A 17,213-nucleotide genomic window follows, 5' to 3' on the forward strand; every position below is an offset into this window, starting at 1 on the left:
AAGCTCACATGAAAGTAAAAGCAAGCACACACTCCCAAACTGCATACAGAGGGTTGTGTGTACACAGATGCTACATTTCTGTCCTGTCCAGCCCTCTAAATCAGAATAACAGCTTCATCTAAGCCTTAAACTTGTATTTTAGACGTCAACCCAGCTAACAGTTTCTAACAGTTTTCCCTCTCATTTATCCGTATTGGTTTGAACAGTAAGATCACTTTTTACAGAATGCCCCACAATCTTTTACAATTACTGTAAAGCAACTCTTGGTCCAAGCATGTTTCAGTTGTCATTTACAAAAATGGAGGCATGTGCAGCAGCAGCAGCGCAGGAGCCGTTTTAGAAACAACTTTTTAAAATTCTTTTGTTTTATTTTTTTAAGCTCATTCACACTAATACGATGCAGTTTGCAGTGTTTATGAAATCTCGAACATCTTTGGATGACATTCTATCATGAATGCAGTTGAAGCTTTTTGCTACACAGCCGCTGCTGTTTGTTGCAGTTGGAGTTTGAAAATGTGAGACACTACAACACATTATTCGCTGGAACGCAATGCACGATTTCAATGCTCAACGTAATTCTTACGAAATTTCCCTTTAAAGCAACTTTCCTTTGTAATGTTATTATAGGATTTGGTCAGTGTTTCTTTGTGCTCCAAGCTGATTGTTGCCATGTATGTATTACAAAATCACTCTGTTAAGCTGAGGCAATAAAAGCTGTGTGGGGGGACGGCTTGGCTGACGTCATGGCTTCTTAGAACAGAAACATTGTGAACAGATTTCATCAAAATATAATTTTTCTCTATTATGCTCTGCCAAGTCCTAATCTCTTGACCAAACACGCAAAACCTGCTGGATTCATAAACATTCTACAGAAATGCACAAAATTTTTGCTTTTCCTGTCAGACCAGACTGCAACCATGAAATGAGCTGTTCTGTTTAGTCAATATTAAATCCATTCATCCATCCATGTTCTTAAACGCTTTGTCCGGGAAGCTGGAGCCTTCAGCTTACAGTGACACTTCGATATATTATATGTTTGCAGGAAAACGTGGCATTGCTTTTTAACATTGCAAATTAAAAAAAAGCTTTCCATTGAGCGCTCATGACTTCATATTTTCTGTTTATTATACATATTCTGCCACAGCAGCAAAGAGCAGATGAAGAGGCTTCTCCTCGTCTTTGCTGCAGTGTGAGAATCTGAAGTTTGTTGATGTAGAAACCCCTCGTTTCAGCACTATTGCTCACATGTGTAGATCAATGTACAGCTTGCTATATATAGCACCGCTCATGAATTGGATTTCCCTGACAGGGTACTAAAAATAAACCGAGGGGCAAGGAAGCGGGGGCGAGAGGAATCCCAAAGGAATGAGACAAACAGAAGGCTGAAGGAAGGAGAAAGACAATCTATAAGCACTCTGTGGGCTGTGCTAACCATGCAGTCTTTCTTACACCATCTGGTTCCATGCTAGCTGCTTATGTTGCTACATTTCTGTTCTCATTAAATGAAGTAAAATCATCTTTTGTTTTTTTATTTGTTTATTTTTCATAGCTATTGTTGCTAGTGCTCATTCACCAATGGTTTATGCACAACCTAACATATTAACGGCAGTGAACTGTGTGACAGGAAAAAAGGGACAGAGTTACATTTGTGGATCAGTGCCCAGTTATCCCTGTAGCATCTTGGTGCCAAGAGAGTTTTACTTCAATTACCCCACAGTGGAGCTCTTAAAGGATGCCTCAGGCAGAAGTAGTGAGTTTCCATGTCCACTGGGAGATTTTTACATGCTGTGTTAAGCAGAAGCTTGTGCTCAGTGCTGATGGAGCTGCTGCTGCTGAGGTTCCCAGTATGCCAGCTGAAAGCCACATTAATCTGTCAATTCTATCACATTCATGTGTGTAATTAAAGTAGGATGATGTTCAAAGTTTTTAATTCCAACATATAAATATTCTGGTGGCTAAATTTGTCCCCAAATAAAATTAACCCAAAGTCTCATTTGTCTGCAGTTGCATTGGCAGATATTATTTTGCAGCTTTTTATTGTTAAAATTCTGTTTTCAACATCCTCCCTTTATAGACTAAAGAAGGTTGTTGTTTCCCTTTCAGCTTGTCGCTCTGAAGGGGTCGCCACAACTAATCATTGCACAGGGGAATTAGCACAATTTTTACGCCAGATGGCCTAACACAACTTACTGCATTTTTTGGGATTTGGGACCAGCCCTTCTATTTTCCAGTGTTCCTAGTGGCCGTGCTGGTGCCCCTGTTGGTGCCCTTACTGGTGCCCATGCTGGTGCCTGTGTTGGTGCCTATGCTGGTGCCTATGCTGGTGCCTATGCTGGTGCCCATGCTGGTGCCCGTGTTGGTGCCCGTGTTGGTGCCTATGCTGGTGCCCGTGTTGGTGCCCATGCTGGTGCCCATGCTGGTGCCCCTGTTGGTGCCCATGCTGGTGCCCGTGTTGGTGCCCATGCTGGTGCCCGTATTGGTGCCTGTGTTAATGCCCATGCTGGTGCCCATGCTGGTCTGGTCTGCAAGCAGCTCCAGTGATCGTGTTTCCTTATCAGACTCCTCTGTAATCAGCAACATATAACTAGGTGTATTCATGATGATAAAGATGAGTGCTGGAAATGGGTGTTAGGTGTGTGTGTGTATAGGTGTTTATGTTTAAGTCTGTGGGAAGGGCAGTTCTGATGGATTTTTCTTTGCTGTGCTTTTGTCATGTGTTCAGCACTTTGTGTTGCGTTTTATTGCAGGAAAAGTACTTTATAAATAAAGTTGGATTTCATTAGAGAATCACATCCCACCTCGGGGCTGCAGCAACATCAGGGAAAAGGACTTGAACCACTGACCATTGGGTCACAAAACAAGCGGCTCTACCACCTGAACCACTGCCAACCCCCTCCTGGGTCTCAACATTGCTCCATCTTTGGATTTGTTGCCCAGTGAGATGCTTGTAGTCAACACACCAACACTGTAGATGGATTTATTTTTTTACTTTACACTTTTCTACTTTTGCTGAACCTGACATAACCACAAAGCAGTGAGAGATGAGGTTGTATTGTTCCAGTAGCGGATAAAACCCCAGCTGCTTGCCTACAGCAGAGATGAGGAAACCTGGCACTTTTTATAAATCTACAGGGCTTAAAAGCAAAGCAGCTGGAAGTACTTTGCTCCTTTAAGACATTTCACCTGTTATCCAAAAGGGTTTTTCAGTTTTAAATGATTGGTGAGGAGTCACAGTCGGTTCAACCCATGTGAGGTCTAGTGATGGACCGGGACTTTCTGAGGGTGGTGGGCAAGGCAATAACAGGAGGGCATTAAACTAAGAAAGGAAAATACCGTGGACATCTTGAGATGTGAGGAATAAAACATGATCCCAGTAAAAATCTGGATTTTAAATACAAGTATATGCAGCATCTTCTAAAATGTCCATGGAAAGGTGAATAATAGGAGTCGATCCTTTGGTCCTTTTGAGGTGCAGTATGATAAATAATAATGGATAAGATTTATATAGAGCTTTTCAGGTCGCCCACAGCGCTTTACCCTGAATCCATTATTCATTCACTCCTCATTCATACCAGACAGTCGTGAGCTACTTGTGTCGCCACAGCTGCTCTGCAGCAGACTGATGGAAACATGGTAGCCAATCTGCGCCAACGGCCTCTCTGAACACTCATACGTATTCATACACCAGTGATACTGATACTGTGGTAGGGGGATTTGAGCTGCCAGCCTTCGGTCATTGGGCAACCTGAGCAACTGCAGCTGATGGTATCTGTGGCTTCTTCCCCCAGCAGATCTGGCTGAGTGTCTGGTGCAGGGGTGTCCAGCTCCAGGTTCTCAAGGGACAAAATCCTGCATGTTTTCCATGTATCCCTGCTCCAGTACACCTGACTCAAATAAGTGATTGCAAACAACTTGATTGGCTGTTGAATCCATTTAACGTAAACCAGATGTGTTGGAGCAGGAATACAACAAACACCTACAGGAAAGCGGCCCCGTCTGACCATACTGGTCTGCTGACTGCCTGTCTCAGCCTAAACCGCGACCTTCCTCTTGTGGGGCAACGGAGCCCCCAGGCAGCCAGGAAAAAACCCTTTTTCATGTCTTTTTTTATTTGTATGGATCCGCATGATCTTTCAGCACCTAGCTGCAGGTATTCTTCCTCCTGTCATTCATTCAAGAGATTCCCTGCAAATAACAAGATAAGATGAGCCATTTACAGGGGAGCAGGTTGTAAAAACACGGCATGTGAAGTTCCTGGCAGGTTGAACGGCTCTAAGGAAGCCTTCTCCCAAGAATGGGTACAATTACATGATGTTTTTTAATTCGGAATTAATAATTCAGATTTAAATAATTCAGAATTAAATAATTTAGAATTAAACTATTCTCCTACAAGTTTATATGAAAATAATTCAGAATGGAGGTTTACATAAAACAGGTCCTTAATTCCTCTTTAGAGTGCTGGGTTGGGAAGGGTTCTGATTGGACAGAGGGTGCACGTGACGTATGACGTATACTGGAAATAAACAGTAGGCTCCCCACTTCTCGTCTTTTCAGTCGTAACTTGTAAAAACTACATAAGTACCAGTTTCGTCGCTATTTTTATGATACATTTGAAGTACCAACTCAACACGAGCTTACAACTTCACCTTTTGTAGCAACTGAGAAGGAGCGGAATGAAGGTTTACATGACAAAGGAATTGAATAGTTTAGAATTAAAATGTGAATAAACCAGCTACTTACATCAGAATTAAGTTTAATTCCCAATAGAAATTTGCATTAGGAATTAAGTGTTTACATGGTCATTTTTCATCAGTTTAAAAAAGAATTAACTCAGAAATAAATTAAAATTATTTTAATTATAGAATTAAAATTCCCATGTAAACGTAGCAATTATCAAGCTGGATTATATTACTTGCGGTGTCTTGATCGTCAAGTGTTGCAGATATTTTAAAATCAAGCTCTTCATTATTAACAGCAACTTAAACAGTGTAGGTTTTGACAATATATTTCCCAAAAATGAATAAACTGTAAGTTGCACTGAAAGTAAAAAATGGCAGTGGAGGCCAGACTCCGTCTTTCAGAGCTCATAGAGAATCAAAGCAATTGCTTTCACTGGGTCCATTCTGGGTATTTCTTTTAAAGAGGGAGACCAGGATCAGACAGTTGTAGAAGTCAGACTGATAAACCTTAAATTAGTTAACTGAAACCACTGCACAGGAAAGTAATTCAGATAAATCCAGGCTGAGCAAAACAGAAGAGAAAACTGAAAAGGATCAGGGTAACCTGTGAGGACCTGACGGTGAAAAACAAGGAGCATGGAAAAACATGCACAAGGTCAGGAGGACAGAGAGACCGAGGGAGCTAATTAAGAATAAGGAGCAGGTGGGAAGTTTGCAAACACTGGTAGACATGTAGCAAGCTGCTATACATCAAAGATGATGGGAGTAATTCACCAAAAACTAGATGTACACTGCTGAAGAGAAATCTGAGAGGAAAGCAAATGGTTAAAGACAAGTAAGTAAAGCAAATAAAATATGATCCAAAGTTACAAAGAACAAAACATGGAGACGTTGTGTATCTGTTACAGTTTGTAGTGTTGTGACGTCAAAAGGATTCATTCATTTGAATTAGGAAAAGGAGGAGGAGGAGAGCTGAAATCAAGTTTCTTTCATCTTTTCGGTAACTTTGGGCTGCCAAAAACTATTAAATTGTAAAAACTAAAGTATATTGATGGCTATAAAATAGTTTTAAAGCTGACAGAAAATCCACGTGACCAGCATAGCAAGTTGATCAGCATGCTCTATGGAACCCGGAGTGGCACCGGTTGATGAAATGTTTTTATTTTACTACAACATAAATAGTTAAAGTAAGTTTTCTTAAAATAAACTTATAATAATTCCTAAAACCTCTGAGAAAGCAGAGTTCAAGACAACTGCTGCCAGGAAGCAAAGATGAACACATGCCTGCTTTAGTTCACTGACCAGCAATGGAAATTACTTATTAAATTTGATGCTAACTGTTCATTTTTGAGCTCTTTTCAATCACCACTGTGTTATCAGTCACAGTTTCTATGGTTGCTGCACGTTTGTTCTTATCATGGGTTGGGGGGGGGGGGTTTGTCTCCTCATGTCGGTGTATTTTCTTCCTATATCAAAATACGAGAGACTAATGGGAAAATAGAAGTTTGGGGGACGTTGGGAGACGGGAAATACGGTAGTTTCCCGGTCAAAATGGGAGACTTGACAGCTATGCAAGAGGTTCTTTTGAGTCCATATGAATCTATGTAAAACTTTACTTTATCCTGGCTTTATTCTGTCAGGGGGAGTGTATCCCATACATCCAGCGGTGGGACACACCGTGGACAGTCAATCATCACAGTTGAAACAAAGTGACAAACAATCAAGCACTGTGTAAAATAGTCTATCTTAATTTATGAGACTTAGCTCCAGGGCATAATGCTTAAAATATTATTTTATAGATGATGAAGCAAACTATAAATTGTCATAATGTGCTGTAGAAAATTTGAATTTTCCATTAAAAACCACAACACAATGGGGAAAAAGGCTTCCAAATACGTTCAACATCACCATTTGCATGAGCAGCAATCAAATAAGTCTTCCAGTTCAATAAACTGTGTAGTTCCAATTATCACCATCACACACTTCGCTGACCACTGAGATGGCGGTGGACAGACATCATTTCACAAAGAGCTTTTCCATCCTCCAGAGAGTGTGAAACACAGACCCTCGCAATGAGAGCACAGGTAATATGAGGGGCTCAGTGCTGCCCATTTATGTATCTGCTGTCACATCTGTCTGCCACTGAGAATAACACCATGTAGCTGAGTTTACAAACAACTCTTGGATATAGCGGTGACATGTGGTGTGTGTGGATGTTGGAAAAATCAGAGCATCAAACAAACCGAGTGTGACATGTAGAAATTTTCTCTGCAGGCATAAGGTGGCAATTTCAAGGTTGAAGAGTGTTGGATCCAGGTGATCCCAGCTGCGCAGAACAGATAGCCAGATGCAGCAATTACCAGTAATTTATCACAACCAAACAAACGGTACGAGGAGGAAAAACTCAATTCATGTTAAAACAGAGCTTCTTGCAAATGTGCAACCAGATTGAATAATGACATTTTGTCCATATATTACCAAATTAATATGTTGGAAAGTGGGGGGGGGGGGGGGAGTGTCCAATACTTAGCTAAGATCTTGTTTTCAAGTAGAGCAACACCATTCTGCACTGGCCAGGCACAGCCCACGGCCAGTTGCCAGCACTGAGCAACCAGCTACTGCATTCAGACTGCAAAAAACGTTAATTCAGAACCTGAGAAGTTAATATAAACACCAGATTAGTTTTAAATAGGCCATGTTTGGTGTTGGCTTTTTTTTTTTTTTCCCCCAACATATCCAATTTACCCATTTTGTCCTACTCTCAATTTCCTATACCAATATCAACAAATACCAAAGTTTTTGGAGTGAAATATCTCGGCAACTGTACATGACATGTATTTTGTCATTTTGAGTTAAAGACTTAGCCGAAGACTTTGATATATAAGGTGCGCATTTTGAGTAAAAATGTTAATAAAAAGTAAAAAATCGATACTAATCATTTCTGATATTGTTTTTTAATGTCAAAACTGGCCAATAATATCAGTATGCCAATAATATCAGTATGTCGATAATATTGCAAATCTTTAGTTTTAAATAAGGTCAAGGGGGGGGGAGCAAAGCCAAAGTGCTGTATTGCATGCTGTGTTTTCTCAGTCTAGACACTGGTGGGTGAAGAGCAGGGATGGGAGGTGGGGGAATGTTTCTGATGAGGCGTCCTTGGTGTCAGGAAGAAGTGGAGATGGGAAGGAGATGGGCTGCCCGAATGTCAGCCTGGAGGCGGAATAACAGAACAGGAGACAGTTTCAAAGGAGATCTGACTGATTGGCTTGAAAAGCAGTGGGCCAGCAGCCCATTGGACCAGAGCTGTGCTGATAGAATTTAAATATGCAGAGACTTCAGCAGTGTGGGGAAATGCAAGCAGAAACTGAAGGCGATAAATGACGGCAAAGTGAAAAATCCAACAATGCACTCAAATATTTTATTAATTGAATGATAGAAATGACGTCTTTGTTCAACTCAAATCCAGTCACACATCCAAGTAGAAAATCTAACAATATGTTTAAACAGACCCCCAATGAAAGTCTCACTGTCTCTATAATGCATCCATGCACACACACACACACATAAGTGCACACAACATGCACTTTTTGTATGTATAAAATACATATCCATCAGTTCAATGTGTTTTTTCAGCATATAAGAGTCTTTAGTGATGAATGGGTGCCACATAGTAATTATATGCCATATATAAGCAGTTGTGTCACTACCTGGCTGTGTGTTGATGCAGTAGCATCACTTGCATATGGTGTAAAGTGTAAATTAAAAAAAAACAAAAACTTGATTAGAATTAGTAGATTAGCAGTATTTGGACCAGAATCTGCATTGTCTATAGTTTTGTCTTGTACTTTCTGGCCATCTGTTGCCCTGTGTGGTTTCCTGTTTTATTTTGTAGTTGTGTATTTTTCTGTATTGTCTTACTTTATGCTTCTGGTTTGATTTAATCATTAGCTTCACCTTCTCCCTGTTAATCCTATGTATATAATCCTATGTATATCCTATGGTTTCCTCTTTCCTTTGCTAGTTCACATTCATGTCTTGTCACATTGCTGCTTCGCTTCATCTGCCTGCTGTTCCAACTTGTTCCTTAGTGGTTAGTTAACCTGCTGCATTTGGGTCCACCTTCTCCATGAACCCTGACAAAAATGTATACTAGTGTTTCAGGACCTAACAGCCTGATCGTCTTAGTTGTGTTCAGATTAATGAACTTCCTGATCAAGTTCTTTGCATGCCTTTTTGATATGCCATTCATTTCACGATACTGTGTTAAGCAGGTCTGCCTCAGTTGCTCACATGACTGCGAGAGTTTAGGTCAGGACAACCCAAGTCTAGTCCTCGAGATCTACCATCTTGCAACCTGAACAAATAGCTGTATTCCCTCATCTGCATGTGACTCAGCTCTGCAGACGCCTGGAAGCAAGCCATTTGATCCAGGTGTTGGAGAAGCATTGCATCTAAAAGTTGCAGGATAGTATATCTTAAGGACCACACTTGAGCACAACCGCTATGGGTCATTAGTGTAAGTATGAGCATAGTCTAATGCTTTGGATCGTTTTGTGGAGAGGAATGTCACTGCTTTCCAAAAGAGGACGACAACACTGCCAATATTTCTCATCATTCAACATCATATCTAAACAATTTGTTTTGTCGACAGATGCTGGAGGTAAGCCACCTCTTCAGACCTGAACAGGACCTTTCAAACAAACCGTAGCTGAAAGACTCTATTTCTTCTGCTCAACGCATAACTTGACATTTACAGTAATATTCACTAACTTTAATCCTTTTAGTTGACTTCTAATCAGATCGTTTGGGGTTTCAGCGGCTGCGAAACTGCAGTGTATTAAAATGACGGCGGCATTGGTAGTTATTTTGTCCCTGATCTGTGCAGCAGCAGCAGAAGGCATCTTGACTCAGGACCAGTTGGCTCAACTCGGGAATAACCAGTGAACTAGGCCATCTGCTCCCTCGCTATTACTATGTTTGTAATTATGAGTCACACACTACACATAAATGGCAGGAGGGTTCTGAACACACTGCTGTTGTGGGCCCAAATTTAAAGAGGTCTTCTATAAATCTGTTTTTGAGTCTTTCAAATACTTTCTTTGTATGTGATTCCTTTTATGCAGAGTTACAGGGAAAATATCTGGTCAATTGTCAAGAAAAAGACATGGAATGAGTTTAATAATTATGCTGTCTGTCTGACTGAGATGTTAACAACAGCAGATTTTAAATGAGGATTTAATGCAGGTTTGCTTTGCTAAAGCATAACAACACATTTAAAGTAATTTTATTTTGATTTTAGACTTTCAAAACGAGGTAAGTTTAATGTACAGCTCATTTCATGTACAAAATGATTCAAAGTATTTCACATAACATATTAATGGCATTAAGAAGCATTGAAAAGTATTTTAAAAACTAAAAAAAAACAAAAAAAAAATTAAAAATCCCAAAAGAAAATGAATGAAATGCAAGAAAAAAAACTTGGGTAATTAACAGCTGCTTTGATAAAAACCCATCAAATAGAAATATTTTAAAACTGCTGAGAGCTTCAGCAGAGTTGCTGCTTTCTGAAAGTTTGTTCCACATGGGAGGAACAGAAAAAACTCAACGCTGCCTCTCCGTGTTTAGTTCTGAGTTTGGAAACAGAGAATGTAGACCTGACCCTGATGGATCTGGTTGGTTCATAATGATCCATAAGGTTCTCAGTGTATTTTGGTCCGAAACCATTCCGTGCAGGATTGTAGAGTCAGTTCTTTAACAAACAAGAAACCAGTGTAAAGTTCTGAGAACTGGAGTTATTTGATCCACTTTCTTGGTCTTCGTGAGGACCCAAGCAGCAGCTTTCTGGACTCACTGCAGCAATCTGATGGACTTAAAGGGAGACTTGTAAGGACAGTGTTACAGTGGTCTAGTCTACTACATATAAATGCACAGATTACACCAAGATTCCAGACTTGGTTTCTGGTTTTTAACATCGGTGTTTGAAGCTGAGTAATTACTTTTTAATCCTTCTTCCTTGGTTCCAAATATCATTTTTAGTTTGAACTTAATTTAATTAATAGAAGTTCTGGTTCATTCAATCTTTAAAGTGGTTCTATGATGCTATTTCTAGTTTTCTACAGTTTTATAGTGTTGAATACTCATCAGACATGTGAGCAGAGTCTTTTTTTTTTATCACCAAAATGCATGTTTGAGTTTTCCAGCACTCTGTATATTTGGTTTACATGGCCTCAACAATTGGTTGGAGTTTTTTATACAATACTATTTTAATGATGTTCCAGGGGAGGGACTCAGTGATTGGTCATCTTTCCAGTTTGTGTACTTCACAAGCTGAAAGCCACACCCACCTTCACTGCTCAGTATAACTACTCCTAGCAGTTGACCAATCAGATGCAGCCTTCAGGCAGGACATGGGCCGGAGCTTTTTCTGTTTGCTTTTTTCTGGCAGAGGCTGATCTGAGAGGATCAATACAAAATGAATGAATGGGTTTGTAAAAACTGCTTGATTATTTCTTGCCCTTCTGGACTTGCATATTAAAATAATTTAGACTGAAATGTGCATCATAAAGCCACTTTAATATGATTTATGTATTTGATCAGCTTGGTCCAGACTATAGTTTTCTGGTGGGATGTTATCTAAATTGCTTTGTCTTTGACGTAATTCTGGTAAGTTATTTGCTTGTTTTTATAATCTGAGCAGCAGAAGTCCCATGATAGGTCCTTGGAGAACTCCATAGGTTGTTTGTGTTTGTTTTGATTTAAAGTTGCTAATATTTAAAGTAGCTGGCTTGAACCCCTCAGTGCGAGGGTTTTCAGAGGTGATCAAAACAGAATGCGCCGCACAGGAAAGGGTTTCATCCACAATGAGTCTGTTTGTAAATAAACTTAATTAAACAAGGTTTGCAATGACATGATGCTGCATAAACAACAACAACAAAAGAATTGGCAATCTTTACAGAGACTTTCCATGTATTTGCTATCAGCTATTCTAAATATAGCAACAACATAAAACATACAATCATTTCCATGTAGTCCCAGATATGGCGGTGGAGGAACGTTTTCCCCCTTTGCTTCAGAGACATTTTGAGCAGAGAAGTTTACAGTTTTCCTCCGGGGATGCGACTTATGGAGGCAGATTACTCGTCCTGCGGATCTGGAAGATGAGAGCCCACCTGGAGTGCGGCGCGACCCATTTTAAGGCTGAACTCTCCTTTCTATTGAAGAAATAAAAATATAGGCCAATGGCAAAGGTTAACATGGAGTGTAGAACGTGATTACCGCAGAGTCTGTACCCTATGAAGACACAGGACTTGTCACATCACATCAGGCATGCCGCATTTGAAAGGATGATAACAAACAGATGCAGAGATGCACATTTTTAAAGATGATCCAGATCTCTCTTCGTTGCAGGATTCCTTCATTTGTCTCAATCTGCTGTAGCAGGAAATGATCTTGTTGGGATTTTAACATAAATATGCATCAAATATGAATGACTGTTTCTGCAGCAGTTCGTTATTAATGTAAAGCTCCATCGTTCAATGAAGAAAAGATTTGCATATCCTTTGTGCATTGTGCCGTTTGATGTCCAACCAAGGAATTCAGCCAATTTCTGATGAATCCACACAATCGCATGCTGGTTGTTGGCATCTGTTTACATTCCGCACAGCTGTGTCCTTTTATCAGAGGAGAAAATAGAGACTTGGATGTGAGCATGGTGAATCATAATCAAGTGTTTACATTTGAAACTTTGAGAGCATCTTGCATTTACCGGTCCTGCAAATAACATAGCCTCATACAAATAGTCTGAAAGACACGTCAAGTTCACATCACGCAGTAAGATTTCCATTTGATCTAAGTGAACCATTTCCCCTCATAACCAGGAAGAACCAAAAGCCTCCGGGCTTTAAGAAAAAAGCCCGGAGGCTTTTATCCCGTCTACATTTTATCAAAACCAAACATGAATGTATTGGTCAAAGTGTTTTAGATATGAAAATGATTTATTAAAATCTGCAAATCCGTCAGTTTTGGTCCAGAATGTTCCTAAATGTAGAAATATCTTTTTTTCCAAATATATTCAGACACAATAAGCTTTTAAATATGCATGTTTGTGTTGTCCGTGTTATCAGGTGGGATAAATTCCCTTAAGGCCCACACATTTACCCATACACACACACTCACGCACACACATCCGTGCACTTGCATGTGCACCGTGAGTCACGGCCTACTGTATCAGTCTGTGGGTCGCCAGGGGCTGATGGGGCCACTCAGCCATGAAAGAGGGTATGGAAGCAGAACAAGTACAAACACACACACACACACACATATACAGACATCACATGCAAGACTACAGAGAGACCCATGCACACACTTCGTTTTTTCACATGCAAATGTGTGACATCTTCTCCTCTTCGCTTTTTTCCAGCCCCAGTTTACTTTAATCATACTGGGATAATTCAGGAACATCATATATCTTCGATTTTTTGTTTTTCAGATTGTTTCAGAGAAAGATTGAAAAGAAAAGCTGATGCTGGAGTCATGTGACATGACAAAGATGCACGTTTGCACCTGCGTTACCCCGAGGCCGACTCAGTTCTTACTAATCAGCATATGTCAGAAATGTTAGCAATTATTTCTCAATCTTCCTCAGGTTTGCCCCTAAGTGTGTGTGTGTGTGTGTGTGTGTGTGTGTGTGTTATTTCATCGGATGAGGAAAAAAACTCAGAAGATGTTACTGGTGTTCCAGCTGCAATGTTTATGGAACATTTGGGGAAAAAAATCCCACGTTTGGTTTAAAGGTTCTGCCTTTATATTTGTCACACATTCTGAGGAAAAGCATGTTGTTGTCTCCGTCCGTCCCGTCTTACTTGTCTTGCAGTGATCCAACTATTGTCTTGTTGTCTGCAGATCAACATTCATCTTTGCTTTGTCGGATGAAGCATCTGCGTTTGTTGTGGATTTAGTTGCCTCTTTCTGAGTAGAGCTTGGAAGCCAGAACTCACGGCAGGACTGTTGGCAGTTTTGCAGCTTAACAAGACAAAGAGACAAAAATCTCAAACCATGACTCCATTTTTACACATTTCCCTTCGTCACCGAGACTGTGTGATTAATGTTGTTTATATTCAATGTCCGCTGACCTTGTCTTCCTGTAACGGCATCCAGCTGCTTCCTGTCTCCGGATGATGACATAATGTGATGTCTTGTGACATGACAGTGGACACCTGTTACATGTTCACTTATTCGCTAATAAGACTCAGGAAGGGAAGAAGATGAATTTAATTTCTCAATCACTTTATTTTTCCCATTTCGGAACAGTAAAAGAACTCAAACACAGCACAGTGGCCCATGGATGACCCTTTGCATTGTAAACGGGGTCTGCTTATGAATCATACACAACAAAAGTCTCTACCTCTACACAATATTTAGCAATAAATAAGATCTCTTTTTGTATTATGGGACTGATTAATCCAGTCAGTCCGGTGTTGGACTGACATGCTGTCCAGGGTGTACCTTTCCTCCGCTAGCCGCTGCTGTGGCCACAACCCTGCATTAGGATAAATGGACGTGAATGATGGATGGATGGATTTATGTAATTAGGTCTGAGGTACTGAGTCAGTTTTTAAATAACCATTAGGGTTCAATCGTTCACACTTATCAGTTAAGTTTTACTTCAGTTTGAAGAAAAATGTCTAAATAATGAGTAATGTGGAGCCATTAAACCAACGATCCTCTCAGTGTTTTGGCTGAGCTTTAACTTTGCTTTCAGTGTTACACAGTAAAACTGTCATTGGTGCTTTCGTATTGAACCCAGCATTTATACCAACCCTTTCTTAAAATGAGAAAATTATAACATTTAGAGCAATTTAGAACAATTTTTCACAATTATAAAAACATTTTGAAGAGATTCGAAGACCCCGTTTTATTTTCTGACAACTGCTGTGTCTACATAACACTATTCCCAAAATAACCAGCTGAAAAGTTTAATATAAGATTATATATGCAAAAAAAAGCCAATCATCACTGTCAATCACCACAAACTTTATACAATCACCAAAGCTTGGCGATGTTTGTCAGATGCATATTTACATCAGTCAAAGCAAATGTTGTTTTCATGTTCTACATTTAGGTATTCATTTAATCCATATTCCATAATCCTTTTTTCATAAACGGTATGCGTTTCTGATGCTTGTTGTAGATCTGAAGTGGTCATGCTGAACCCATGAACCTAATCCTAGTTACACAGTGTCTGCTCATTGTCTTTACAGACATACATAATGCTAGGGCCTTGAGATGTCCGCATTCTGTGATCCGATTAGCCAAAACAAATCATTCTTGTTTAGAATGACTTAGAATTAGGGCAGGCAACTAACGCCCTTACACGAGGGTAAAAGAATGGTTTAGTCTGGAACTCAGTTGGAGGATTTCAGACTCCTGCTGTTGAACCTCTGAACTGTCTCTCCAAATTGCAATTTGTATTATTACTCTTATTTTCTAATCAATAAACTTTGTAATCATTTTGACTTCAGAATCAGATTCCTCATCATTGACAGACTTTTGTCCACAAAAGTTGGTACCCGTAATGTTTATACATTTATTCATATATATATATATGTGTGTGTGTGTGTGTGTGTGTGTGTGTGTGTGTGTGTGTGTGTGTGTGTGTGTGTGTACTGCTCAAAAAAAAAAAAAGGGAACACTAAAGTAATACGTTGTACATCTGAATGAATGAAATATCTTTTTTTAAATACTTTGTTCTTTCCAGAGTTGAATTTGCTGACAACAAAATCATACAAAAACTTTCAAAGAAAATCGAATTACCTCAGCCCATGGAGGTCGTGGTTTGGATGAAGGTGGAAAAAAACACTACTAATGTCCTTGAAACAAGTGAAAATGAGGCTCAGTAGTGTGTGTGGCCTCCACGTTCCTGTATGACCTCCCTACAACGCCTGGGCATGCTCCTGATGAGGCAACTTGGCGTTGGTGGATGGAGCGAGACATGATGTCCCAGATGTGCTCAGTTGGATTCAGGTCTGGGGAACGGGCGGGCCAGTCCATAACATCAATGTATTTATTTATATATATATATCCATCCACCAACGCCAAGTTGCACCACAGACTGTCCAGGAGTTGGTGGATGTTTTAGTCCAGGTCTGGGAGGAAATCCCTCAGGAGAACATCCGCCGCCTCATCAGGAGCATGCCCAGGCGTTGTAGGGAGGTCATACAGGAACGTGGAGGCCACACACACTACTGAGCCTCATTTTCACTTGTTTCAAGGACATTAGTAGTGTTTTTTTCCACCTTCATCCAAACCACGACCTCCATGGGCTGAGGTAATTTGATTTTCTTTGAAAGTTTTTGTATGATTTTGTTGTCAGCAAATTCAACTCTGGAAAGAACAAAGTATTTAAAAAAAGATATTTCATTCATTCAGATGTACAACGTATTACTTTAGTGTTCCCTTTTTTTTTTTTTTTTTGAGCAGTATACACACACACACACACACACACACACACACACACACACACACACACACACATATATATATATATATATATATATATATATATATATATATATATCTGTTACATCACTTTTAAGAAATGATTTGCATCTGACTGTTTTAAGAGGTTTTGACTTTCATTTCTAAACCCAAATCAAAAAGAAAAGAAGAAACATTTCCAAATGAAACCCAAGGGCTTCCATTAATTCCTCTGGCTCATTACAGAAGACTAATTTCCACCCTTGTCAATCATTTTCTTCCCTGTGATATTATGTAGAGAAATGCGCATTATCATGCCTGATATTATGTAGAGAAGTGCAGTTTTATGCAGAAGAATACACACACACACACTCATGTGGACATGTTTGGGTGTGTTGCTCATTAATGACTTACACAACGTTAATAGTTGCTGTACGTCTGAATCAGTCATGCTGTCAGCGTGCGTGATGTGTCCTCAATTCCAGCCTGCTGCTCTTTATGCCATGCTGCTTTATGTGCATGTGCGCGTGAGCATCCTTCTCCCTCTAGCCTACATCACTGCAACCCCACCACCCCCACTCCCCACTCTCTCCCTTCACACACATACACACACACACCAGTCCCACCTCCCCGTACCCAAACTACAGTGGAGCCAATTCAAGCGATTCTCCGCAGTGCTGAAAGAGCAGAGTGAAGTAAAGGAGGAGGAGGAGTAACAGAGGGGGAGCAAAGAGAAGAGAAAGCAGGGAGACTCGGGGAAACACGAGACAGAGACGGTGTGTGTGTGTGTGTGTGTGTGTGTGTGTGTGTGTGTGTGTGTGTGTGGCAACAGCGTAGATAGGGTGAGAGAGAGAAAGAGAGGTAAGTAGGGAGGGAAAAGAGCAAATTCTCTCCATCTCTCCAGGCTTGTCAGTGCGCACACACAGCGTCTCTGCTGCACGGTCCAGCTCCAACCAGCTCTTCTCTCAGCAGGGTGAGTCGCTTTTTGCTGCTTTATTTCATGTCATTTAGCCAAACTCCCCCACGTTGTCTCCCTTTTCTCCCCACCTCACGCAAGCC

General features: G+C 40.3%; 1 protein-coding gene across 3 annotated transcripts in view; it reads left to right on the forward strand.

Annotated features, from left to right (window-relative positions):
* cacng7a (calcium channel, voltage-dependent, gamma subunit 7a) overlaps positions 1–17,213 on the forward strand; it is a gene marked incomplete at its 3' end in the record, with an annotated part of 101,665 nt that overhangs the window by 45,113 nt on the left and 39,339 nt on the right. Inside the window, exon 1 of one of the 3 annotated variants that reach the window (XM_079258481.1) lies at positions 9,238–9,339. The exons of 1 other annotated variant lie outside the window; for it this stretch is intronic. In XM_079258481.1, the coding sequence (XP_079114607.1) occupies positions 9,331–9,339 (9 nt within the window). In that variant the 5' untranslated portion in view covers positions 9,238–9,330. Of the gene's footprint in view, positions 1–9,237; positions 9,340–17,011; positions 17,128–17,213 lie in introns of those variants that run through there. One more of the 3 variants, XM_079258482.1, reaches the window with a different exon arrangement.

This window comes from Telmatherina bonti (genome assembly GCF_933228915.1).
Source record: "Telmatherina bonti genome assembly, chromosome: 19".
Classification (NCBI taxonomy): domain Eukaryota; kingdom Metazoa; phylum Chordata; class Actinopteri; order Atheriniformes; family Telmatherinidae; genus Telmatherina; species Telmatherina bonti.